General features: G+C 49.9%; 1 protein-coding gene across 1 annotated transcript; it reads left to right on the top strand.

The window, feature by feature from the left end:
• The first annotated feature begins 585 nt into the window (after nucleotides 1–585).
• serinc4 (serine incorporator 4) lies at nucleotides 586–26931 on the top strand. The gene is made up of 11 exons (XM_059946865.1): nucleotides 586–735; nucleotides 4762–4940; nucleotides 5359–5438; nucleotides 7668–7761; nucleotides 9106–9317; nucleotides 14955–15050; nucleotides 16810–16936; nucleotides 18138–18210; nucleotides 24773–24809; nucleotides 25573–25717; nucleotides 26743–26931. Exons 1-11 carry the CDS (start codon nucleotides 664–666, stop codon nucleotides 26906–26908), a joined length of 1281 nt encoding a protein of 426 aa, XP_059802848.1. The 5' UTR covers nucleotides 586–663; the 3' UTR covers nucleotides 26909–26931.

Below are 26931 nucleotides of genomic sequence, written 5' to 3' on the forward strand. Positions count from 1 at the left end.
AAGGCCAAGTTCACTCAACCTATTCTCGTAAGGCATGCTCCCCAATCCAGGCAACATCTTTGTAAATCTCCTCTGCACCCTTTCTATGGTTTACACATCCTTCCTGTGACCAGAACTGAGCACAGTACTCCAAGTGGGGTCTGTCCAAGGTCCTATATAGCTGCAACATTACCTCTCGGCTCCTAAATTCAATTCCACTATTGATGAAGGTCAATACACCATATGCCTTCTTAACCACAGAGTCAACCTGCGCAGCTGCTTTGAGTGTCCTATGGACTCAGACCCCAAGATCCCTCTGATCCTCCACACTGCCAAGAGTCTTACCATTAATACTATATTTTGCCATCATATTTCACCTACCAAAATGAACACTTATCTGGGTTGAACTCCATCTGCCACTTCTCAGCCCAGTTTTGCATCCTATCAATGTCCCACTGTAAACTCCTACAGCCCTCCACACTATCCTTTGCGTCCTGGTGACAGTCGAGGTGAAAGTGACAGGAGAGTTGTGCGAGGCGGTGGTTGTGATGACTGTCAGTACTTGTACAGTTAACCCCTTCCATTCTGTTCCCCCTCCAGATCTGCTGCTGCTGTGGCCCTGCCCCTTGTTCCCTCTGCTGCCCATTCCTACCTGGGATTAAGGTGTCGTCCGGGACACGCCTGATGTACACGTTTTATCACATCGTCAGCTCCACGGGCTGCTGCCTGCTCATGTCCCGAACCGTAACCGAATCCGTACGTGAAAAAGTGAGTGCATTACCGGGCTCAGATTGACAATCCAACCAGCCAATCAGCTTCACTCCATTGATCTTCCTATTCCATCTCTGTAACCCCCTGCAGCATCTACACCTTCCCCGTCTCTGTAACCCCTTCCAGCCCTTACACCCCTCCCCATCTCTGTAACCCCCTCCAGCCCCTAGACCCCATCTCTGTAAACCCCAGTCCCTGCATCACTCCCCATCTCTGTAACCCCCTCCAGTCTCTACACCTTCAACATCTCTGTAATCCCCTCCAGCCCCTACACCCCTCCCCATCTCTGTAATCCCCTCCAGCCTCTACACCCCTCCCCATCTCTGTAATCCCCTCCAGCCCCTACACCCCTCCCCATCTCTGTAATCCCCTCCAGCCCCTGCACCCCTCCCCATCTCTGTAATCCCCTCCAGCCCCTACACCCCTCCCCATCTCTGTAATCCCCTCCAGCCCCTGCACCCCATCTCTGTAAACCCCAGTCCCTGCACCACTCCCCATCTCTGTAAACCCCTCCAGTCTCTACACCTTCAACATCTCTGTAATTCCCTCCAGCCCCTACACCCCTCCCCATCTCTGTAATCCCCTCCAGCCTCTACACCCCTCCCCATCTCTGTAATCCACTCCAGCCCCTACACCCCTCCCCATCTCTGTAATCCCCTCCAGCCCCTGCACCCCTCCCCATCTCTGTAATCCCCTCCAGCCCCTACACCCCTCCCCATCTCTGTAATCCCCTCCAGCCCCTGCACCCCTCCCCATCTCTGTAATCCCCTCCAGTCCCTACACCCCTCCCCATCTCTGTAATCCCCTCCAGCCCCTGCACCCCTCCCCATCTCTGTAATCCCCTCCAGCCCCTACACCCCTCCCCCCTGTAATCCCCTCCAGTCCCTACACCCTTCCCCATCTCTGTAATCCCCTCCAGTCCCTACACCCCTCCCCATCTCTGTAAGCACTTCCAGACCCTACACCCCTCCCCATCTCTGTAATCCCCTGCAGCCCCTACACCCCTCCCCATCTCTGTAATCCCCTGCAGTCCTTCCACACCTCCCCATCTCTGTAACCCCCTCTAGCCCCTGCACCCCGTCTCAGTAATCCCCTCCAGCCCTTGCACGCCCATCTCTGTAATCCCCTCCATCCCCTGCACCCCTCCCCGTCTCTGTAATCCCCTCCAGGCCCTATACCCCCATCTCTGTAAACCCCAGTCCCTGCACCCCTCCCCATCTCTGTAACCCCCTCCAGTCTCTACACCTTCAACATCTCTGTAATCCCCTCCAGCCCCTGCACCCCTCCCCAACTCTGTAATCCCCTCCAGCCCCTACACCCCTCCCCATCTCTGTAAACCCCAGTCCCTACACCCCTCCCCATCTCTGTAATCCCCTCCAGTCCCTACACCCTCCCCATCTCTGTAATCCCCTCCAGTATCTACACCCTCCCCATCTCTGTAATCCCCTGCAGTCCTTCCACACTTCCCCATCTCTGTAACCCCCTCCAGCCCCTACACCCCTCCCCATCTCTGTAATCCCCTGCAGTCCTTCCACACCTCCCCATCTCTGTAACCCCCTCTAGCCCCTGCACCCCATCTCTGTAACCCCCTCCAGCCCCTGCACCCCCATCTCTGTAACCCCCTCCAGCCCCTACACCCCCATTTCTGTAACCTCCTCCAGCCCCTACACCCTCCCCATCTCTGTAATCCCCTGCAGTCCTTCCACACCACTCCATCTCTGTAACCCCCTCCAGCCCCTGCACCCCCATCTCTGTAACCCCCTCCAGCCCCTACACCCCCATTTCTGTAACCTCCTCCAGCCCCTACACCCTCCCCATCTCTGTAATCCCCTGCAGTCCTTCCAGACCACTCCATCTCTGTAACCCCCTCCAGCCCCTGCACGCCCATTTCTGTAACCTCCTCCAGCCCCAACACCCCCATCTCTGTAACCCCCTCCAGCCCCTTCACCCTCCCCATCTCTGTAATCCCCTCCAGCCCCTGCATGCCCATCTCTGTAATCCCCTCCAGCCCCTACACCCCCATCTCTGTAACCCCCTCCAGCCCCTGCACCCCTCCCCATCTCTGTAATCCCCTCCAGTCCCTACACCCCTCCCCATCTCTGTAATCACCTCCAGCCCCTACACCTCTCCCCATCTCTGTAATCCCCTCCAGCCCCTGCACCCCTCCCCATCTCTGTAATCCCCTCCAACCCCTACACCCCTCCCCATCTCTGTAATCCCCTCCAGTCCCTACACCCCTCCCCATCTCTGTAATCCCCTCCAGTCCCTACACCCCTCCCCATCTCTGTAATCACCTCCAGCCCCTACACCCCTCCCCATCTCTGTAATCCCCTCCAGCCTTTACACCCCTCCCCAACTCTGTAATCCCCTGCAGTCCTTCCACACCACTCCATCTCTGTAACTCCCTCCATCCCCTGCACCCCTCCCCGTCTCTGTAATCCCCTCCAGGCCCTATACCCCCATCTCTGTAATCCCCAGTCCCTGCACCCCTCCCCATCTCTGTAACCCCCTCCAGTCTCTACACCTTCAACATCTCTGTAATCCCCTCCAGCCCCTGCACTCCTCCCCAACTCTGTAATCCCCTCCAGCCCCTACACCCCTCCCCCTCTCTGTAATCCCCTCCAGTCCCTACACCCTCCCCATCTCTGTATCCCCTCCAGCCCCTACACCCCTCCCCATCTCTGTAATCCCCTCCAGTCGCTACACCCTCCCCATCTCTGTAATCCCCTGCAGTCCTTCCACACCTCCCCATCTCTGTAACCCCCTCCAGCTCCTGCACCCCTCCCCATCTCTGTAATCCCCTCCAGTCCCTACACCCCTCCCCATCTCTGTAATCCCCTGCAGTCCTTCCACACCTCCCCATCTCTGTAACCCCCTCCAGCCCCTGCACCCCCATCTCTGTAACCCTCTCAGCCCCTACACCCCCATTTCTGTAACCTCCTCCAGCCCCTACACCCTCCCCATCTCTGTAATCCCCTGCAGTCCTTCCACACCACTCCATCTCTGTAACCCCCTCCAGCCCCTGCACCACCATCTCTGTAACCCCCTCCAGCCCCTGCACCCCCATTTCTGTAACCTCCTCCAGCCCCTACACCCCCATTTCTGTAACCTCCTCCAGCCCCTACACCCCCATCTCTGTAACCCCCTCCAGCCCCTTCACCCTCCCCATCTCTGTAACCCCCTCCAGCCCCTACATGCCCATCTCTGTAATCACCTCCAGCCCCTGTACGCCCATCTCTGTAACCCCCTCCAGCCCCTTCACCCTCCCCATCTCTGTAACCCCCTCCAGCCCCTGCACCCCTCCCCATCTCTGTAACCCCCTCCAGCCCCTGCACCCCTCCCCATCTCTGTAACCCCCTCCAGCCCCTGCACCCCTCCCCATCTCTGTAATCCCCTCCAGTCCCTACACCCCTCCCCATCTCTGTAATCACCTCCAGCCCCTGCACCCCTCCCTGTCTCTGTAACTCCCTGCAGCCCCTGCACCCCTCCCCATCTCTGTAACTTCCTCCAGTCCTTACACTCCTCCCCCTCTCTGTAACCCCCTCTAGCACCTACACCCCTCACCATCTGATAAACACCCCTAGCCAGTACACCCACCCCATCTCTGTAAATCCCTTCTACTCCTATACCCCTCCCTACCTCTGTAACACTCTCTGCCCCAAAAGGCCTCCCCACTCATGGGTTTTCTCTGGGGGCCCCGGTTTCCAAAGACGTACTGGTTAGTGGGTTAATTGGTCATTGTAAACGGTCCGGTGATTAGGTGAGGGTTAAATCAGGGGTTAATGAGCTGCGAGGCTCGAAGGGCTGGGGTGACCCACTCCACGCTGTATCTCTAAAAAATTAAATAAGTAAGGATTTATGCCTCATTCTTGGCTGCCAAAAAAACTTCTAGATTAATATCACCAGGTTTAAGAGCAGTGGAGGTAGCAGGGTGGGTCTGCAGACGGGGGCTGGGGATATTGTTGGGGTCAGACTGTCTGTGTCCGACTGTGATTTCTCCCTGTGGCGTAGGTGCCTTTCTTCAGAGTTCTCTGTGATCACCTCCAGCCCAGCTCCGACTGTAACCAGCTGCTCGGATACTCGGCAGTCTACAGGGTGTGCTTTGGGACGGCGTGCTTCTACCTGTTACTCTGTGTGACCCTGGTCAACGTAAAATCCAGTCGCGATTTCCGGGCTCTGATTCACAATGGGTAACAGTTCCACGTGTTTCTCTGTCTCAGTGTTTCGCGGCACCTGTAACACCCTGCCCCAGCACCTGTATCCCCTCATCCCGCTGCTTATACCCCTCACCCTGGTGCCTGTACCCCCTCATCCCGGTGCCTGTACCCCTCACCTCAGCACCTATACCCCTCATTCCAGCACCTGTGTCTCCTTGCCCCAGTGCCAATATCCCCTTGCCCCGGTGCCTATACCACTTCATCCTGGTGCATGAACCCCCTCGTCCCGCTGCCTGTATTCATCTCATCCCAGCACCTGCAGACCACCCCCCACCTTCCTGGAGCCTGTACTTCCTCGTCCTGGTGATTTCAATGTTTGTGTTCACTATTTCTCTCCCTCTCCCCCGTGCCCCTCTCCCTTCCTCTCCCCTTCCCCCCACCCCCACCACAGGTTCTGGTTTCTGAAGTTCCTGATTCTTGTCGGTATTTCTGCTGCTGCCTTTTTCATTCCGGACGAGTCATTTCTCCACGGTGGGTGAGCCTGATTCTTCCTGCGCTGCCGAAGCCAGCCTCTCTGTTGGAGAGTGGGGTAGGTCCCACAGCCCCGGCCAGCAGGACGTAAAGCTCCAGAGCTGGAGGGCCAGCGGGCAGCCCCCCTACGCCCGGCCCTGCTTACAGAAGAAACACTGCGCCAGAGCTGCAGTGTGGCTTCTGCAGTAATGCATGCGACAACCTCTTCTCACACAGCAGGATCCCACAGACACAGTCAGTTGCCTTGGTAGCGTAGCGGTTAGTGCGATGCAATTACAGCCGGGGGCATCAGAGTTCTGAGTTCAAATCCGGCATCATCTGTGTTCTTCCCCTGTGCTCATGGGTTTCCTCCCATAACTCACAGATGTACTGGTCAGTAGGTTTGTAGGTCATTGTAAATTGTCCCATGATTAGGCCTGTGTTAAATAGGTGGGCTGTGTGGCTCCTGTTCTGCTCTGAGTGTCTATATAATATAAATGATGACAAGCAACACACACAAAATGCTGGGGGAGCTCAGCAGGCCAGGCAGCATCAATGGAAAAGAGTACAGTCCACGTTTCAAGCCAAGACCCTTCGGCAGGACTGGAGAAAGAAAAAGATGAGCGGATTGAAAAGGTGGTGGAGGGAGAGGGATGAAGTAAAGAGCTGGGAAGCTGATCAGTGTGTTACGGATTCAGCAACAATAAATATATGAGTGAGGCAGAGTTTCGATAGCAAACAAAAACAAACCCCCCCAAAAATAAACAAATCACTAAAGTAACCGGAAATCAGCTGCTGTGCGGCAGCTTAAACAGTTCTTAAAGCAATGAAGCTTAAACAGCTCTTAAAGCAATGCTGCAAAAACAGTTCTTCAAAGCAGTATTGCAAAAGTTCAAAATCCTTACAGTCCATTTATGTCGTGTTGCTTCGATTCCCAGGCGAACTACTTTTCCCACAAAGAATTTACGGAGATGGAAAAATGAAACGGCTTAAAGGCACTGACCTTTCCTTTACAAAACTGTGCCCAATCCTTTCTGCTATTCACAGGGATTAACACGGGGACAGTCAACGAATTCCTTCCGAATGAGGATCAAACAAGGTCGAACCTGTTTCACAGTCGAAATCGACTTTCCTCGCTCTTTTAACTCCTGAACTCCAATCTTCGCTCTCCACTGATTCTCAACTAGCAGTATTATAAAGAAACTGCTGGCAATGACCTTTTAAACTTTAGGCATTAGATAAAACTACATCTTTCAACCACACTGAGTCATAACATTGAACCACACAGTGGCATGAAGTCAACTTGGCAAATCCAGCCACGAACTACCCCTCCTCACAGGGAGGGATCCTCCTTTTATACCCTGTAAAAAAAACATGTCACATGACCTCTACTGGCGGGAAAATAACGTCACTCCACCATCACAAGACCATTACCTCAAGTCCAGTAAAGCTTCAACCCCAGTCACGTGACAAGTACACCACTGTCACATGCCATGGGTACGTAACAGGTGAAAGAGATACAGGGCTGGAGAGGGGGGAATCTGACAGGAGAAGACAGAAGGCCATGGAAGAAAGAAAAGGGGGAGGAGCACCAGAGGGAGGTGATGGGCAGGTAAAGAGCTAAGGTGAGAGGGGGAAAAGGGGATGGGGAATGGTGAGGGGGGGGGGACCATTACTGGAAGTTTGAGAAATTGATGTTCATGCCGTCAGGTTGGAGGCTACCCAGACGGAATATAACGTGTTGTTCCTCCAAACTGACTGTGGCCTCACCACGACAGTAGAGGAGGCCACGGATTGACGTGTTGGAATGGGTGGCCACTGGGAGATCCTGCATCTTCCGGTGGATGGAGCACAGATGCTCGGCAAAGCAATCTAGCAATCAACGTCGGATCTCACCGATATACAGGAGGCCACACTGGGAGCACCGGGCACAGTAACTGTCCCCAGCAGACTCGCAGGTGAAGTGTCACCTCACCTGGAAGGACTGTTTGGGGCCCTGAATGGTGCTGAGGGAGGAGGTGTAGTGGCTGGTGTAGCACTTGTTCCGCTTACAAGGATAAGTACCAGGAGGGGTCCTCCCTCAGGTGCTCCCCCACCCCAGTGCTTAACAATACGGGATCACATTATATTTTGCACATTATAACTTTGCAGTTTTCTTTCCTTGCTCCCCTCTTGCACCGTGTGATGACGTTACTCCATGAACTGTTGCCGTGTGATGGTGTTACCCCATGACGGTTGCTGTGCATGCAGTGTGGCGATATGTCGGCATGGTCGGAGCTCTGCTCTTCATCCTTGTACAACTCTCCCTCATCACTGTCTTTGCACATTTCTGGAACAAGAACTGGTGAGATTCCTGCACCAACAGATTGGCTTTGCCCTCCCCCATGGCCAGGGAGGTCAGTCCTGAGTAACACACGCACAAACTGCTGGGGGAGCTCAGGTAGCATCAACGGAGGGAATAAACAGTCGGCGTTTCGAGCCAACACCAGTCGTCAGGACTAGAAAAGAAGGGGGAAGACAGCAGAATAAGAAGGTACAGGAGGGAGCTGATTAGAAGCAGGAATGTGATAGTTGAGATGAGTAACAGGGAAGGTGAATGGGCCTCCCTCCCCCTTCCTCTTCAGTCTCAATAAAGGGTTTGGCCCAGAATGACTGTTCCCATCCATAGCTGCTGCCGGACATCTTGATTTTATTCAGTCCTTGTCCTGTGTAGAGGGAGGTTTATTCAATCCCTGACTGTGTAACGGGACTGTGTAGAGGGAGGTTTATTCAATCCCTGACTGTGTAACGGGACTGTGTAGAGGGAGGTTTATTCAATCCCTGACTGTGTAACGGGACCGTGTAGAGGGAGGTTTATTCAATCCCCGACTGTGTAATGGGACCGTGTAGAGGGAGGTTTATTCAATCCCTGACTGTGTAACAGGACTGTGTAGAGGGAGGTTTATTCAATCCCTGACTGTGTAACGGGACTGTGTAGAGGGAGGTTTATTCAATTCCTGTCCTGTGTAACGGGACTGTGTACAGGGAGGTTTATTCAATCCCTGACTGTGTAACAGGACCGTGTAGAGGGAGGTTTATTCAGTCCCCGACTGTGTAACGGGACCGTGTAGAGGGAGGTTTATTCAATCCCCGACTGTGTAATGGGAACGTGTAGAGGGAGGTTTATTCAATCCCCGACTGTGTAATGGGAACGTGTAGAGGGAGGTTTATTCAATCCCCGACTGTGTAATGGGAACGTGTAGAGGGAGGTTTATTCAATCCCCGACTGTGTAACGGGACTGTGTAGAGGGAGGTTTATTCAATCCCTGACTGTGTAATGGGACAGTGTAGAGGGAGGTTTATTCAATCCCTGACTGTGTAATGGGACAGTGTAGAGGGAGGTTTATTCAATCCCTGACTGTGTAATGGGACAGTGTAGAGGGAGGTTTATTCAATCCCTGACTGTGTAATGGGACAGTGTAGAGGGAGGTTTATTCAATCCCTGACTCTGCAGAGAGAGGTTTATTCAATCCCTGACTGTGTAAGGGGACAGTGTAGAGGGAGGTTTACCCCATCTATTCCCAGCTCTTTTACCACCCCCCTCCAACACCTCAGGTCCCGGGGTGATGGTAGGAGGAAGCAGTCTGGGATTGGGTTGGTTGTGTGTGGGAGGACTGTTGCTGCCACTCGGTGTGTGTTTTGCCCGTAGGATGACGGGAGCGGCAGACCAGAAGATGTGGAGTCTCGCTGTGTTTGTCGTTACCCTGCTCTTCTACATCATGGCATTGAGCGCCTTCTCCCTGATGTACAAGTTCTACACCCACCCAGCGGGCTGTGCGCTCAACAAGGCACTGCTGATCCTGAACATCAGCCTCTGCATTGTGATATCCGTCCTCTCCAGCTCCTCCTACGTACAGCAGAGTAAGTCTCCCTCACGTTCACAGACCCGTTTAATCAGACACGTGTGCAGAGCTGCAGTGAAAATCTGACTTGCAGCAATCACTCATTTATCAGGTACAGTGAAACGTGCCCTTTGCGTTAACAACTCGGGGGTGGACTGAGGGCAGCCTGCGAGGGTTGCCACGCATTGTGGCATCTGCATAGCACGCCCACGATGACTGGCTGGAGCACAGCATCATTATATTAATTCACAAGAATAAACATGAACTACACACAATCTTTGCAAGATGGAACACAGTTACAACAAAAAGCCCTCCACTTTAGCGTTGCTGAGCTGTACTGAGTAGGGTCATGCCAGTTGGTTCCAGACCAGACTGGTTGAAGTGAAGTAACTGTTCTTGAACCTAGTGGTGTGGGAATTCAGGCTTCTGTATCTCCTGCCCAATGGTAGCTGTGAGAGGATGGCATGGCCCGAATGGTGGGGATTGTTTGATTCTAGTGGTTTTGTGGTCCTGAGTTTGGTGGCCAAGAATTAGGGGTAAAACTTGTTGCTTATGGTTGTCTTATTAAGCGCTGCTGAAACAAGCCATGTCATATAAAATCTACTGCAGCTCTGACTGAAAACATAACCTTCCAATTAAACAGTAAAATAGCCAGATTCAAGACACCTGCTGCAGAAACATGAAGGAACTTCCAGAAAAATACAGAAGCAGCTCTACTACAATTATCGGAAAATTCACTGAACAATGACATGAATGTAGCTGATTATATTTTAAAAATCTCAAGCAAGCAGAGGAAAATTAAACTGCAAGAAAAAGATAAAACAAATTGTTGACAATATACATAACCTTCTTGTAGATGTGGCATTACCGATGGTGGGGAGGATTGTGCCTGTGGGGTACAGGTGTGTACCCCATCCTCCTGCATTTCAGAGGCATCTGGAACATGGTCCCAAAGTTCCTCCCTGGAGCAAATCCTCAGAAAGAGTCAATGGCAGCCTCTGTAGTTCTTGGACATGGAGACCTAAAGCTTCAGGGAATGAGGACAAGTGGGTTGGTGTAAGTGGCAGCTGTGTTTGAGGAGTATCTTGACAGAATAGAGTGGCTGAGGAAGGGGGACGCAGGGCCGGTGCAGGGCATAGAATATTAAGGGAAGTTACGTTACCAGGGTTCCCCATCTGCACTCAGATGCAGTTGTCTCTCCACGTCCAACCAAACGCATAATTGTCCGTCCTTCACATCTCTTTTATGATCACGACACTGCTGTTTACTAAGAACGTCAAATACAGCAGGCCTACCACATGAGAGAGTTGCTCAATAGTTGTGGAACAGCTGCTTCAGCCACCCAAGGAAGAAGACAGCAGAGGCAGTACGCTTCCCAACAAGTGATGCAAGTGACTGTCTTGTGATTGCAAGATCCTGTTGGATATTGGTGCTGTAAAATACTGCAAGTCTAGTTCACTGGCTTATGTTGAGTTCTGTTCATTTGGGCTACATAAGCATTTAGTTGGGGTGTTCACTTTCCTTGTTACGGATCAGGGTGGTTGGTGGGGGGGAATGTTGGTTAAGAAAATGGCATCCTGGTGTACTAAACATGAATGGAGAAAGTAAAGATTTTAAAGCAAAAACAAACTTGTCCTTGTTGTTTGAATGTCATCAGTGGTAGCAGAGGGTGGTTTCCAATTATAGGATCCTGCCAGCATTCGAAGAGAGCAAGTCTTACTAGAGCCGGAAAAATGAAATTGTAATATGGACTCGTGTTACTGAGCTCAGAAAGAAGCAGGTCCTTGCCATTGTACTGTCACTTCCAGGAAGAGCAAGAGACCAGGTCAGGAATTTCAGTGGAAGATTTGAACAAAGATGATGGTATGAATACTCTAATAAATACACTTGACTCACTATTTTCTGAAGGAAGTGAAGGGTCCAATTTATGAGGCATATTCAGACTTGGACAAAATTTCTAGAAACAGTTCTACAAATATGGCTGATTATATTATTGATTTTGAACAAAAGTAAATTGGCGGCATGGATGCTACATTTGTAATTACAAAATGGAACTTCCTGTTGCTGTATTAGTTTTCAAGTTGTTGGATACTGCGTGTCTAGATGTAAAGGGCAGACAGCTACCGTTAACATCATGTACAGAACTTAGAGTTGCATCTATGAAATCAGCACTGAAGAGGATTTTTGGAGAAAAGGTCACCAAGACAATGTTTGTAGTTTGAGTTAGGAAGTGACAGACTTTGCTGAACAGAAATGAGAGTAGCAAGCGTAGTTCCCAGACAAGGGCACTATTACCTGGCACAAATCCTCTAATCAAGTACGGCAGGAGATCAAAATGTTCTGTTTGTCAAAGTACTTACCACTGGACAAATAACCACCCTCACAGAACTGAACAACTGAAGGAAGTAACAAATCCGAAGATGTAGAAGAGTGCCGTACAACATTACAATAGAATCTCTTACTAATGCAGAGACATCTGATGCAGTGATTTTGATGATGGAATCTCTAGGATCTGCTGTTGATATAGCATGCATGCACACAGAGTGTGGAGAAATATGGCTTGAAAGCTAAAAAGTGAACTAAACCAGAATGAAATCAACACAAATACACCCAGTTACAAAGCACTCAAATTTGGAGATGGAAAGATTGTACATTCTACCGATAGAATGAAAACTTCTGCAAAAATTGGGCAGACAAAAAGTTACATTAAAATGGAGACACAAACCAGCTAGATGTTTAAGTGAAAAAAAAACTTCCAGCAAAAGACTGTCGAATTACAAAAAGTAGCCCAGCACGTGCAAGGACTGTCAGGTTGTGCAGCACATGTTCTTCAGAATGGAAGACACAAACAAGTTTTTTTAAATTCAGAAAACTGAGGGATTCACAGGTTTATGAATAGGGAATACTGAGTGATAATTGTAAAATAAAGAGCAGAAATGGCTGGCTATTCTGGGAAGATTGACAAATTTGATTTCAAAAAATAACTGTAAACTGAGCTAATTCAGCAATATTTTGAAGTAAATGTAATAGCCAATGAGAACCAAGTACCAATTTTGCTGAGTTTGTTGGGTTTAAAGACATAGAGCTTGCTTCAAAGTATGACTGCTCCAACCAAACCAGCAGAAATGAGCTTTGCTGCTATTGTAAAAGTAATTCAGGAACAATTAGAATTGAAGCCACTATTGCAGAATGCTTTAGGTTTTGTAAGTGGAATCAGAAAAAGTGGAGTTCATTTCAGCATAAGTGTCTGAATTGGAGAGATTGGCTGAGCATAGTCAGTTTGGTAATGGCCTTAATGATACACTAAGAGGTCATTTGGTTTGTGCAATCTTAAGAGAAAGCATTCAAAAACAGCTCCCAACTGAAGCACCACTCACATTTAAAAGAGCAGTTGAAATCGCTGTTGCAATGGAATCGGCAGAGTGGTATTGAGTTGCACTCAAGAGTGAAAGTGAGTGTGAACAAAATTGCAGCGTCTAAACAGAAACAAGCCTGGCCAAGGAGATCGTGTTACTGTTGTGTCAGGGGCTCACAGACACCAAACAAATGTTTTCAGCCCTTTACCTTTCCCACCCACCTGGCTTCACCTTTCACCTTCCAACTATCCTCCATCCCCTCCCCCACCTTTTTATTCTGGCATTCCCCCCCCCCCCACACTTCCTTTTTCAGTCCCAAAGAACAATCTCAGCCTCAAATGTTGGCTGTTTATTCATTTCCATAGCCTGCTGAGTTCCTCCAGCACATTTTGTGTGTGTTGCTCTGGATTTCCAGCATCTGCAAACTTTCATGTATTTATACTAAACTGAAGCCTGCAGATATCCAACTAAGAACTTACACTGGAAAAAAAATAATTCCTATGGGAATGACATTTGTAACAGTTAAATACAACAACCAATAAGCCACATTGAGTTTGTACATGCTAAAAACAGGAGGCCCAGCATTGTGGGGCCATGAGTGGCTGAGACAACTACAATTTGATTGGTGATCCATCTATCATTTGCAAGGCATATCCACTGTGAAAGAATCAACTGAAAGAAAATTTAAAAGATACTGGATAATGCCTCAACTGTCTCCAAGCCAAACACCATGAACCGTTGCCCAACAGAAAGCAAACAGGTGTTGGTGCCAATCTCTGTGCCTCTAGTTGGAGAGCATCTTGGACCAAAGAAGGACTATGCTGCTCCGAGGAATTGTGAAAGTGACAAAAGCAGTTGTCTGACTTATCTGAGAAATATGAGCAGGCAATTACTTGCGACATGTGGCTTGGTTTTAACCTGGAGTTCAAGGAGTCTCAGGACAGTTGCAAGCCTTTGGCTTTTGTGAGTATAAAGAACCAGAATCTACTCTACGAGCATCACGGTTAATGCACGAACTTCAGGCAGGAGACTAAAAGCTGCTTGTAAAAGTAGATACAAAGACCAAAGCCCAGCTGGAAAGCTAAAAAGAAAGGAGACAATAAAGATACAAAAGCAGAGGATTTTGTTAGATGATGAGGATGAGGAAACCAAGAGGAGAGAGCAGATTGTAAAGGGAGAAATAGAAGAATTAATAAGCGAATACTCCAGTGAACTAAATGGACCTGCCCAAGATCAAGGTGCACAAACTAGAAGAAGAAACATGTACAAACAAGCTGGAGGAACTCAGCAGGTTGGACAGAATCCATGGAAATGAGCGGTCAACATTTTGGGCTGAGACCCTTCGTCAGGACTGAAGAGGGAGAGGGCAGGGGTCCTATAAAGAAGGTGGGGGGAGGGTGGGAAGGAGAGGGCTGGTGGGTGTCAGGTTAAAAACCAATCAGAGGAAAGATCAAGGGGTAGAAGAAGAGAGGTGGACAGAACCACTTCCTGCAGTCTCCGAGTCAACTCCTAACACCACCATGGAGGAGGCCCCAGAAACAGATAGTTTCACAGCCACAAGTCTCACCTGCCAAGCAAAGTGATCCCCCTTGTTAGTGATGCACCATCAATAACTCTCAGAGACGGGAGGTGAACGATAGGCTTTTATTAGCAGCAAAACGTAGCACGGCATCTCAGAGACTGAGGGAGGAGCAGTGCCACCAATCGCCTTTATACAGGGGTCTGTGGGAGGAGCCACAGGAGCAGTCAGCAGGGGGGTGTGTCCAGACAGGTATACATAGTTTACCACAGTTAGGAAATACATTGTCCCAGAAGACTGAATGGGACAATTTAAAATTGACTATGCTGTGGTTGTCTGTATATAGTAGCTGTATTATACAGTCTACCATGTACATAGATCCGATGCATTCTATATTGAGTTGGAGTTTATAGCTAAGTGGGGAGGAGTGTTGTGAATTTAATGTTTCAGTAATGTTTGAGAAAACCTGTACAGAGATCATTCAAAGCATTCTTGTTTGTCTCAATAATTCATTACGGGTTATTTCTATAAATACGCTAATTACACACATGATCATACTACCACATGTTATGTACAAGCCTCAATTAAAGTAAACACAAAGTTAGACTCACATTTCAGACTGCTGAGTCTTTTGAATTAGTTTAATGTCTGAAGTTACAAGATGTGACAGCAGGACTTTGTGTTTGGGGCCAGGTCTGTGTCTGTGCCTGGGTTGGTGTCAGCCCTAGGCCCACCCGGCCACCTGCTCCTTGCTGAACTCACCTCTTGCTTCTGGTTCCAGGGCAGCCCCACACCGGCCTACTCCAGGCCTCCATCATCAGCTGCTACGTCATGTACCTGACCTTCTCCGCCCTCTCCAGCCGGCCTCCTGAGACAGGTCAGTACACAGCAGGAACCCAGCCCCAGCCGTCCTGGGGCTCTTGGAATACGCGGTGGGGTGAGGGTGTCGCTGATTCCACCGGCCACTGTGGGAGGGCGGGGGAGGGGGGAGACCTGCGATAGAGGTTGCTGACTCCACTGTTGACTATGGTTCACCCTCCTCTCGAGCACCCCAGGCTTGGATGCAAGGTCCCACCTTGGTGTGTGTGTGGGGGGGTAAATGAAAGTTTCAACCCCCATTCTTGAATCCCAGAGATCTGCCCACACACTGCGGAGGTTCCCTGCTCCCCTCCTCCTCCCAAAGCCCACATGCAAGTGTGACTGGCTCTGACAGATGATAGACACCTGAGGGTGCCGGTGGGGGGGGGGGTAGGGAAGGGATTTCACAGTCTCTGCCTCACGACACCAACTGCATAGGTTTGATCCCCACCTCTGCCATTATCTGTCTGGAATCTGAATCAGAATCAGGTTTATTATCACCGATATATTCCATGAAATCTGTTGTTTTACAGCAGCAGTACAATGCAAAACATAAAAATTACTGTAAATTACAATAAGAATATATAAAATAAATATATAATGTGAAAACACAGCAAAGTAGTGAGACTTCTGAAAACATGGGTTCATGGACTGTTCAGAAATCTGATGGCGGAGGAGAAAAAGCTGTTGCTATAACATTGAGTGTGTGTCTTCATGCCTCAGAACCTCCTCCCTGATGGTAACAGTGCTGAGGATCCTCAACGATGACGTTGCCTTCTTGAGCATCACCCTTTGAAGATGTCCTCGGTGCTGGGGAGGCTAGTGCCCACGATGGAGCTGGCTGGGCACTAATCACTTCAAACGGTGATGGCTCAGGAAGATTTTCTCCCTGTGACTGCTTGGGATCCCCCCGGGGATGTGGTTCCCTCCCTCATCCCAACCATCTGCAGGGTTGGTGTAAATTTCCCCCCGTGTGCCATCCCCTACCTGGTCAGAGGCTGCTGACTGCAGCTCACCGGAGTCCTCTGTCCTGGGCCAACAGAGGGTGGATCAGCTCTGCTTTCACCACACGACTTCGTATGTCTTCTGTGTGAAGCTCCTTCCTGTCCCAGGGACAAGGTCTCTGGAGCTTCTGTTGGCACTTCTGTAGCACTGGGTATGGAGCTGCTAGCCCATGCCCAGCTCTCCTCCTCTCGCAGCCGGGCTGGGCACTGTCCCTGGCGGAGTTCCCAGTGTGTGGGTGAGGTAGAGTCTTGGGGAGTGATGGTCAGCAGAGACGAGGGTCAAAGGGCTTGTCTCCTTGCTGAGTGACTCCCTGGAAATCTGAAATGAACTCTCTGCTGAAATTCTTGCCATAAAACTGTAAGACACAGGAGCATAATCAGACCATTCAGCCTGTCAAGTCTGTTCTGCCATTTCATCACGGCTGATTTATTATCCCTCTCAACCCCTTTCTCCTGCCTTCTCCTTGACCTTTGATGCCCTGACTTAACAAGAAACCTATCAACCTCTGCTTTAAACATATCCAATGACTTTGGCTGAAAACATTCCTCCTCATCTCTGTTCAAAAGGAACATCACTCTATTCTGGGGCTGTGCCCTCAGGTTCTAGATTTCCCCTTCACAGGAAATATCCTCTCTAAGTCCACTCTATCTTGGCCTTCCAATGTTCGATAGGTTAAAACCTTCTACAACCGCGGTTCTGTGTCAGAACAGGCCAGCTGAGAGGGGAGCGGGCCCTGGAGTGAGAAGTGTGTGATGTTTCTCTCATTCTCTCAGTGGAATACCAGGGACAGAATATCACCATCTGTGTCCCAGTCGTTGGCCAGGATGGGGAGCAGGCAGAGGGCAAGATGATCACCGTCGCTGGAGCGGCAGTCATGTACTGCTGCGTGCTGTTTGCCTGGTAGGTCTGTCTGCTCGTCATAGGAAGCACGTGGAAGCTTTAGCGAGGGTGCAGAGGAGATTCACCAGGATGCTGCCTGGACTAGAGAACATTTCTTATGAGGAGAGGTTGATCGAGCTGGGGCTTTCCTCTCTGGAGCAGAGGAGGATGGGAAGTGACTTGATAGAAGTATACAAGATGATAAGAGGCATTTGGACAGCCAGAGGGGAAATGGCTGATATGAGAGTGTATAACTGTAAGGTGGTCAGTGGTGAGAGGGTAAGATTTTTACACAGCACTGCCATGGGTGGTGGTAGAAGCAAATACATTACGAACATTTAGGAATCTCTTGGATAGGCACGTGGATGATAGAGAAATGGAGGCTATGTGGGGGGAAAAGGTTAGATTGATCTCGGGCTGGGTTAAGATGTCGGCACAATGTTGCAAGTTGAAAGGTCTCTACTAGGCGGTACTGTTCTACACTCAGCAGGAATGGAACCCAGTGTGGTCATCAGCTGCTGCAGCCCGTCCACTTCACGGTTCGACATGTTGTGTGTTCAGAGATGCTCTTCTGCACGTCACTGTTGTAACGCGTGAGTTACCGTCACCTTCCTGTCAGCTTGAACCCGTCTGGCCACTCTCCTCTGACCGACCTCATTAATAAGGTGTCTTTACCCACAGAACTGCTGCTCACTGGATGTTTTTTTACACCACTCTTTGTAAACTCTAAAAATAGTTGTGTGTGAAAACCTCAGGAGATCAGCAGTTTCTGAGATACTCAAAGCACCATCTGGCACCAACAGTCACTCCACGGTCAAAGCCACTTAGATCACATTTCGTCCCCATTCTGATCTTTGGTCTGAACAACAACTGAATCTCTTGACCATGTCTACATGCTTTTATGCTTTGAGTTGCTGCCAAATCATGGCTGATTAGATATTTGGATTAATGAGCAGGTGTACCTAATAAAGTGGCCGCTGAGTGTAGGATTTCTGTTGTCAGTCCTGAAGGGCAAGGATCAGTCTGTATCCTCGGTCATGACCCACCCTGGTCTGGCTGTGGTCACAGGGGAGTGGGTCACACCTCAGGGCCAGGGGTGGAGTCTCACATGGTGGGAGGGAGATTGAGATGTGGATGATTGCTGTGACTGTTGTGATCGGGAGAGCCCACTGGCTGCCTGAACTGTGCTTGCTCACTCTGCCTCCTCTTCCCTCCTCCCCAGTAACGAAGCTTCCTACCTGGCCAAGGTCTTTGGCCCCTCCTGGATGCTGCGGGTTTACAGATACGAGTTCAAGGTTGGTGCCCCTCCTCAAGGTTGGTTAACCTCACTCCCTCTGGCACCTCGCCCTAACCTCCCACTTCCATTAATGTAGTGGTGGTGTGGATAGCGAAGAAGATTATTGCAGGCTACAGTGGGATGTGGGTCATTTGGGAGATAGGGAGGGATTTTATTCCAACACGTTGTCTATGAAGATTCTCCATCATCCAGGTCATTGTATGTCAAGCAGTAGTAAATCAAGGCAACTCGACTTGCGTTGTCTGGAAGACGTTTCGCCCTTCATCTGAGGCTTCTTCAGTTCTGACCCATGGTGGGTAGTTCTCTGGTTTATAAACTCTGTGAGTTGTTTAAATAGCAATTACATGAGGGTTGTTAAGAGATGATGAGACAGTCATTGGTTTTATCTTTGCATGAAAGGAGGTGTGAATGGTTGTGGAAACGCTGGGGTAGAGATGTTAGGACTGCATTGTAAGTAGATGATGTCATACCCCACCCCTTCAGTAGACTGGCCTTTTTAGACAGTACGTTACTTGTCAAAGAAAATGGACATCTAGATATTGAAGTTTACAGGAAACCAACTCAGACAGATCAGTATCTATGGTTTGACTCTCATTATCCATTAGAACATACACTGGGGGTTATCAGAACACCACATCACCACGCTGAGAATGTGCCTGCCAACATTACAGCTAAAACATGTGTTTGAGAGAAGCCTTGAAAGCTTGTAGCTACCCTGACTGGGCCTTCACCAAGACAGCAACAAACACCATAGGGGACATCAGCCCCACAGACAGAGGTAAGGGGCAAAGCAGACGGAAAAACGGTCATTTCGTATACAGCTGGAGTTTCAGAGAAACACCAAATCCCAGTGTTTTCTCAAACCTACAACCACACTCAGACAGAAACTCGTCCACCGCAAGGATCCTACACCCAAGCAACAGAGCAATATTGTATAAGCTATCCAATACAATGACAACTGCGCAAATCTGTATATTGGCGAGACAAAAGAACCACTTCACAAACAGATGGCCCAACCTAGGAGGGTTAATACCTCAGGTTATGACTCAGCTGTATATCTACTCCTAAAGGACAAGGGACATTCCTTTGATGATAACAACATGCACGATTTGGACAAGGAGGACAAGGGGTTTGAAAGAGCGGTTAAAGAAGCCAAACTGGAATACCCATCCCTGAACAGAGAGGGTGGGGTACAACACCAGCTATCAGCTACTTACAATGTAGTCCCATCATCTCCACCCCAGTGTCTCCACAACAGTTCTCACCTCCATTCATGCAAAGTAAGACTAAAGACCCGCTCCTTTTCTGTATGACTCTTAATGACCCTCATGTGATTGCTATACCTTTAAACAGCTCAGAGTTTATAGCTGGAAAACTACTCACCATGGATCAGAAGTGAAGAATCCTCTTGGATGAGGAGTGAAGCATCTCTAGACAACACAGCAAGTCCATTTGCCTCGATATTTAATTCCAAAAAGTTTGAGATCACGTTCTTTAGGAAGCCAGACTGGAGGAGGATATTGATGGGTGGCGAAGAAGGCATTTGACATGCTTGCCTTCAAATGTCAGGGTGTAAAGGTAAGTGTTGGGACATTATTTTGTAGCTTAACTGGCTCGATCACATGTGGAGTATCACGTACAGTTCTGGTCACCAGATTAGAGAGATTGCAGAGGGGATTCTCCAGGATGTTGCCTGGTTTGAGAAAACTTTAGACCATAAGACCGAGGAACAGAATACTGTGGCACCGCGATCGAGGTCAAGGGACAATTTTATTGTTCACACTGACTAGGCTTGTTTCCTTGGAGTGAGGCTGAGGGGTGTCCTAATAAAAATATAAATTATTTCAAAAGGCAGAGATAGGATAGGTAGTCAGGACCTTTTCTGATGGAAAGAGTATGAGAAACAAGGGGGTCTTGGGTTAAGGTAAGAGTTTTAAAGGGAATTGGAGAGGCTGTTTTACACCAAGAATGGTTGATATCTGTAATGTGCTGCCTGAGGAGGAGGTATCAGAGACAATCACAATGGCTCAGAGACATTTCCTTAACCAAGCAAAGCATAGAGGCATTGGGTCTAATGTGAGGAAAGGAGATTAGTGTAGATGGGCGGAAAGGCGGCATGGACCTTTGGTTCTGTTTGGAGCTTCTCCTGTGTAGTTCTCCATGACTCCGATGTCAATTGAACAGGGCAGAACCAGGGGAGTGAAACCATCTGCACCCCTGGGGGCAGAATCACTGTTGTGTAAGAGGGAATGGGGGAGGCTGGTGTTTGCTCAGTGAGGTATTGAAAAAGATATCCATTATCAAAGTCGAGTTTATTGTCATATGCACAAGTACATGTACATAGAGGTACAATGGAATATGGACCATAAAACATGGGAACAGAAGTAGGCCATTTGGCCCATTGAGTCTGGTCCATCGTTCCATCATGGCTGATTTATTATCCTTCTCAAACCCATTCACCTGCCTTCTCCCTATAATCTCTGACACCCTGACTAATCAAGAACCTATCAAAGGTTAATTTTATTGTCATTAATGCATGTACAGTAGAACACTGGTATTCGTCTCTCCACATAGCTCTAACCTACCCCTCCCTCACACAAAACTCACTAACCCCAAACCCCCCACCCCTCCCTCGCACAAAACTCACTAACCCCAAACCCCCCACCCCTCCCTCACACAAAACTCACTAACCCCAAACCCCCCACCCCTCCCTCGCACAAAACTCACTAACCCCAAACCACCCACCCCTCCCTTGCACAAAACTCACCAACCCCAAACCCCCCACCCCTCCCTTGCACAAAACTCCCTAACCCCAAACCCCCTGCCCCTCCCTTGCACAAAACTCACAAACCCCAAACCCCCCACCCCTCCCTTGCACAAAACTCCCTAACCCCAAACCCCCTGCCCCTCCCTTGCACAAAACTCACAAACCCCAAACCTCCCACCCGGCCCTCCCTCGCACAAAACTCACCAACCCCAAACCCCCCACCCCTCCCTCGCACAAAACTCACAAACCCCAAACCCCCCACCCCTCCCTCGTACAGAACTAACAAACCCCAAACCCCCCACCCCTCCCTCATACAAAACTCACAAACCCCAAACCTCCCACCCCTCCCTCATACAAAACTCACAAACCCCAAACCTCCCACCCCTCCCTCGCACAAAACTCACCAACCCCAAACCCCCCACCCCTCCCTCGCACAAAACTCACAAACCCCAAACCCCCCACCCCTCCCTCGTACAGAACTAACAAACCCCAAACCCCCCACCCCTCCCTCGTACAGAACTAACAAACCCCAAACCCCCCACCCCTCCCTCATACAAAACTCACAAACCCCAAACCTCCCACCCCTCCCTCATACAAAACTCACAAACCCCAAACCTCCCACCCCTCCCTCGCACAAAACTCACAAACCCCAAACCCCCCACCCCTCCCTCGTACAGAACTAACAAACCCCAAACCCCCCACCCCTCCCTCATACAAAACTCACAAACCCCAAACCTCCCACCCCTCCCTTGTACAGAACTCACAAACCCCAAACCCCCCCACCCCTCCCTCGTACAGAACTGACAAACCCCAAACCCCCCACCCCTCCCTCGTACAAAACTCACAAACCCCAAACCTCCCACCCACCCCTCCCTCGTACAGAACTGACAAACCCCAAACCTCCCACCCCTCCCTCGCACAAAACTCACAAACCCCAAACCCCCCACCCCTCCCTCGTACAGAACTAACAAACCCCAAACCCCCCACCCCTCCCTCGTACTGAACTAACAAACCCCAAACCCCCACCCCTCCCTCGCACAAAACTCACAAACCCCAAACCCCCCACCCCTCCCTCGTACAGAACTGACAAACCCCAAACCCCCCACCCCTCCCTCGTACTGAACTAACAAACCCCAAACCCCCACCCCTCCCTCGCACAAAACTCACAAACCCCAAACCCCCCACCCCTCCCTCGTACAGAACTGACAAACCCCAAACCCCCCACCCCTCCTTCGTACAAAACTCACAAACCCCAAACCCCCCACCCCTCCCTCGTACAGAACTGACAAACCCCAAACCCCCCACCCCTCCCTCGTACAAAACTCACAAACCCCAAACCTTCCACCCCTCCCTCGTACAGAACTGACAAACCCCAAACCACCCACCCCTCCCTCGTACAGAACTGACAAACCCCAAACCCCCCACCCCTCCCTCGTACAGAACTAATGGATCGCCCATCCAAAGCAGCAGCTAGAATATAAAAAACTCTCAAAACCCCAACCCTCCTCCCTGACACAAAAAACAGCGACAATAACATCAAATCACCAACCCTCTCCTCGCAGAAAACAACATTGAACTCTCACACACAAAAGCTAACAGATCACCCCCACAGAAAATCTCCAACAAGGACATCACACCCCAAGTCCTCAACCCCTCTCTTGCACATAAATAACATATTGCCCACCTGCCTGTCGGCAACATGAAAACTGAAGGAGAAGAACAATCACATTATACTGTCCAATAATCACATAAATCTCGGAATCTTGAGAACGTCCTCTGTCAGCTTTGATGACAGCAGCTGCACAAACTCAGTCCCTCGGTGAAAAATTACCGCCAACCCAGCTACCAACCGCCGTCAGCCCTGTGGCCTCCATGGAGAGCTGGCCTCCCCTGCTTTCACCTCTGAGCTGCAGTCTCCCTTGACACTTTGAAATGGAGTCGATCAGAACCCCACACCCCGTCTCCAGCCTCCTCCATGAGGCTTCTCGTGCTCTTTGTCCTCTCCGGGGACAGCAGGCGGTAAGATCATTCGACTGAGTTCCAAATTGCATGTCGCAGGCGCCAATCGAGACAAAAAGAACAAGCAGAAGACCTAGAGAAAATGAAATAATTGAAGAGATTAGCTATCTGAAAGTTGTAGCCCAAGAAATCACTGTTTGCTGGCGCCATCTAGACAGGAAGTCACACCCCTCCACTTTAAATAATCCCAATGATTTGGCTTCTGCCATCTGTGACAATGAATTCTATAGGTTCACCACCTGCTCACAGAAAATCCTCCTTATGTCTGTCTAACAGAATGCTGTCTATTCTGAGGCCGTGGCCCCTGGACCGAAACTCCTCACTAAAGGGAACATCGTTTCGACATTCACTCTATCTAACGAGGGGCTTCTGTTGGTCAGTGTGGACTCACGGATGTTGTGACCGAGCTGTCCACGTTGATACGCAAGCCAGGGCAGTACGATATGGAGAGCAAATTGTTGCCTATGCAGCAGCTCCCTCTCTCCATGAGTTGATGAATCCAAAAGAATGGCAGAGATTGACACAGTTTGGCGCCAGAGGGTTTGCGGGAGTTGCCAGTCAGTGCTGAACTCAACCTAAGATTGCTTTAGGGACTCCAGCTTCAGAATTTTCCTCGGGATTTACTCCTGAAACCTTCCCCGTGAGTGGGTGCGGTCACAAGGCAGCAGAGGTTTGAGATCAGAGTTTTTCTCCCCCGAGCTGCCAACCACAACTGATGGAGCAACTGGTTTTAAGACTCCAGTCCCTTCTCCAGTCAGTAGAAATAGTTCCACGGGGTTTAGTAGCTAAACCACATGTGAAGGCCAGGAGCTGGACTTGGTTGTCAGAAGCTATTTGAGACATTGGGAGCATTCAATAGGTGGTGGGAGCTTATCCCCACTTTTCCCACCATCCCACCTCCTGGCTATAGCATCCTTAAGGAACCACTTCTAATATATAGGATTTTCAATACTTAACAGGTTTCAAAGAGATCCAGCTCCATTCTGAGTACAGGCCCAGAGCCATCAAATGCTGCTTGCATATTAACCCTTTCATTCTGGGTTCATTCTCATGAACCTCCTCGGGACCCTTTTCTTTCCTTGCAGTACTTGCTTGCAGTTATCTAGTATTCACAGAAATACAAAGCTGAAACATCAATTATACACAATTTTTACAAGAAACAACACAATTTAAACAAATCAGAAGTCCATTGTAGTGCAGAGTCTATTCCTCCACCTCCACACCACCAGCCCTCTTGCCTACACCCTCAGAGTCGCACAGATTGCATTTCCTTCCATATTCTCACAGAAGAACAAGGCCATTCAACCTCTTTGCCCTGTCCCATTTGGCCACAGCTGGGCTGATCACCTGCTGTGCTTTCAGATCTATTGCTGCCTGCTCACCGTTACCACATTCAAACTTACTCATGCGGAACATTTCCTAAGATCATTGAAATTTTCATTCTATTTGTCCCCAGCATCCTGCTCCCTGCTGCTGTTCTGGTTTCCGCCAGACATCTGGGGAGGCCAAGTCATTAGGTATAATTAAAGCAGAGGTTGATAGATTCTTGATTAGTCAGGGAACCAAAAGTTAAGGAGAGAAGACAGGATAATGGGGTTGAGTGGGATAATAAGTCAGCCATGATGGAATGACGGAGTAGACCCAATGGGCCCAAATGGCAGAGTTCAGCTCTGATTTCTAATTGTCTTTAGTCCCAGTGTATACTGCTGATTCCCATGATGAAGTCCACCACAACACCCCACCCCTCTCACTGTGACTCTCTTCCCCATTCCAGAAAGCTTCCTGTTCTTTCTGCTGCCTTGATGGAGAGGGTGAGTGAATCCATTTTGTGAAAACTCTGCTCAAAGTTACCGACTCTCCTCGTGGTACAATCCCCAATGTACTGTCTCTCCCCGGGGTTCAGTACCTGGTGTACTGACTCTCCCTGGGGTACAGTCCCTGATGTACTGATTCTCCCCGGGGTACAGTCCCTGATGTACTGATTCTCCCCGGGGTACAGTCCCTGGTGTACTGACTCTCCCTGGGGTACAGTCCCTGATCTACTGACTCTCCTCGGGGTACAGTCCCCAACGTACTGACTCTCCCTAGGGTACAATCCCCGATGTACTGTCTCTCCCCGGGGTACAGTCCCTGGTGTACTGACTCTCCCCGGGGTACAGTCCCTGATGTACTGACTCTCCCACCTGGGGTACAGTCCCTGGTGTACTGATTCTCCCCGGGGTACAGTCCCTGATGTACTGACTCTCCCCGGGTTACAGTCCCTAATGTACTGTCTCTCCCCAGGGTACAGTCCGTGTGTACTGACTCTCCCTGAGGTACAGCCCCTGATATACCGACTCTCCCTGGGACATAATAGGAAACCAGATCCTCTGGACGTAACCCACACTATCACAGGGCGAATATAAAACCTGTTATGGACAGCGGCAGGAATTGATTCCCCGTTTGCCAGCGTTGTGCTGACTGCAGTACCATGCCACCCAACACAGTGTGCAAAGATTCCTTGGTGTGAGTGGGAGAGTGAAATGTATGTGTTGCTTCTGTCTGCCGTGTCTTTCCGCCGTGCTGAGGGAACAGAGCCCAGCCTCGAGGTGGAGAACACAGGGGGACAGGCAGTGATCCACAATGAACGTGAGCACGTCACCTACAGCTACTCATCGTTCCACTTCGTCTTCTTTTTGGCCTCTCTCTACGTCATGATGACTCTCACCAACTGGTTCAAGTAAGTTGTCTCAAACTCAAAGCTGAGTTATAAGGACAGATTTAAAGATGAGTTTTATTTGTCACATGCAAATCGAAACCTGCACGACCAACGGTCTGAGGGTGCATTGGGTGCAGCCCGCAATTGTCACCATGTTTCCAGCACGAAGATTGTGTATGCACTTGTCAGTGTTTGGTTATTTGTGTGTTTGTCCACGTATCTGTGTGTGTGTGTCCGTGTATGTGTGTGTGTGGCCGTGTATGTGTGTGTACATTTGTCCGTGTATTTGTCTGTGTATCTCTGTATGTCCGTGTATCTGTGTGTGGTTGTCCGTGCATGTGTGTGTGTCCTTGTACTTGTGTATCCATGTGTGTTTGTCCATGCATCTGCATGTATGTGTGTGTCCATGTATCCGTCTGTTTGTCTGTGTATCTGTGTGTGCATTTGTCCGTGTATTTGTCTCTGTGTGTGTGTCCGTGTATGTGTGTGTGGTTGTCCATGCGTGTGTGTCCTTGTATCTGTGTGTCTATGTGTGTGAGTGTGAGAGTGAGAACACTGATGGAGAGAACCCTGATCATCGAGGGGTGGGACATGACCAGCATGGAGGAATGGGCCAAAAGGCCACCCTGTGCTGAGGACGATGCACGTCAGTGGGACAGGCTGGTGGGAGAGCGGTTGTTGTCCCAGTCTTCACTGAATGTCAGGGAGCTCTAGTGGGTGGGATTCCTCAAGCCTCCCCAGGGGTGTCTGGTCTCTTCTACAATGGGCCTGTCCCAGTCTCACTGCTAACACTTTCTCTCTCCTCTTCCCTGTACCTCCCTTTTCCTGTCTCTCCCATTTCTCCCCTTCTCTGCTTCGCTCTCCTTCCCTTTGCCTCTTTCACTCTCCCTCCCTCCCTCCCTCTCTCCTCCTCAATTGTCTTCTGCCCCTTTCCCTCCTTATATCCTCCCCACCTTTCCTTTCTCTATCCTCTCTACCATCTTTATCTCCACCTCCTTCACACCTCCCACTTCTCACTCCCCCATTGTCCCCCCACCCCTGTGCAGTTACGAGTCGGCCACCCTGGAAACGGTGTTTGCGCATGGCAGCTGGTCCACATTCTGGGTGAAGAGCTGTTCGTGTTGGCTCTGCCTGCTCCTGTACTTGATACTGCTGCTCTGCCCACCCTGCTGTGTGTCCAGTGAGAGGCGCCGAGTGGTCCAGGCCACCTAGACAGGCCCAGGCCCAGGCCCCAG

This window comes from Hypanus sabinus, chromosome 21 (genome assembly GCF_030144855.1).
Source record: "Hypanus sabinus isolate sHypSab1 chromosome 21, sHypSab1.hap1, whole genome shotgun sequence".
Lineage (NCBI taxonomy): Eukaryota > Metazoa > Chordata > Chondrichthyes > Myliobatiformes > Dasyatidae > Hypanus > Hypanus sabinus.

Excerpts from the sequence above, each read along its gene's own strand:
- serinc4 (XM_059946865.1), top strand. The coding sequence starts at position 664 with ATGTACACGTTTTATCACATCGTCAGCTCCACGGGCTGCTGCCTGCTC. Across the intron at positions 736-4,761 it reads CCCGAACCGTAACCGAATCC|GTGCCTTTCTTCAGAGTTCT; the intron begins GTACGTGAAAAA and ends CCTGTGGCGTAG. Across the intron at positions 18,211-24,772 it reads TTTACAGATACGAGTTCAAG|AAAGCTTCCTGTTCTTTCTG; the intron begins GTTGGTGCCCCT and ends TCCCCATTCCAG.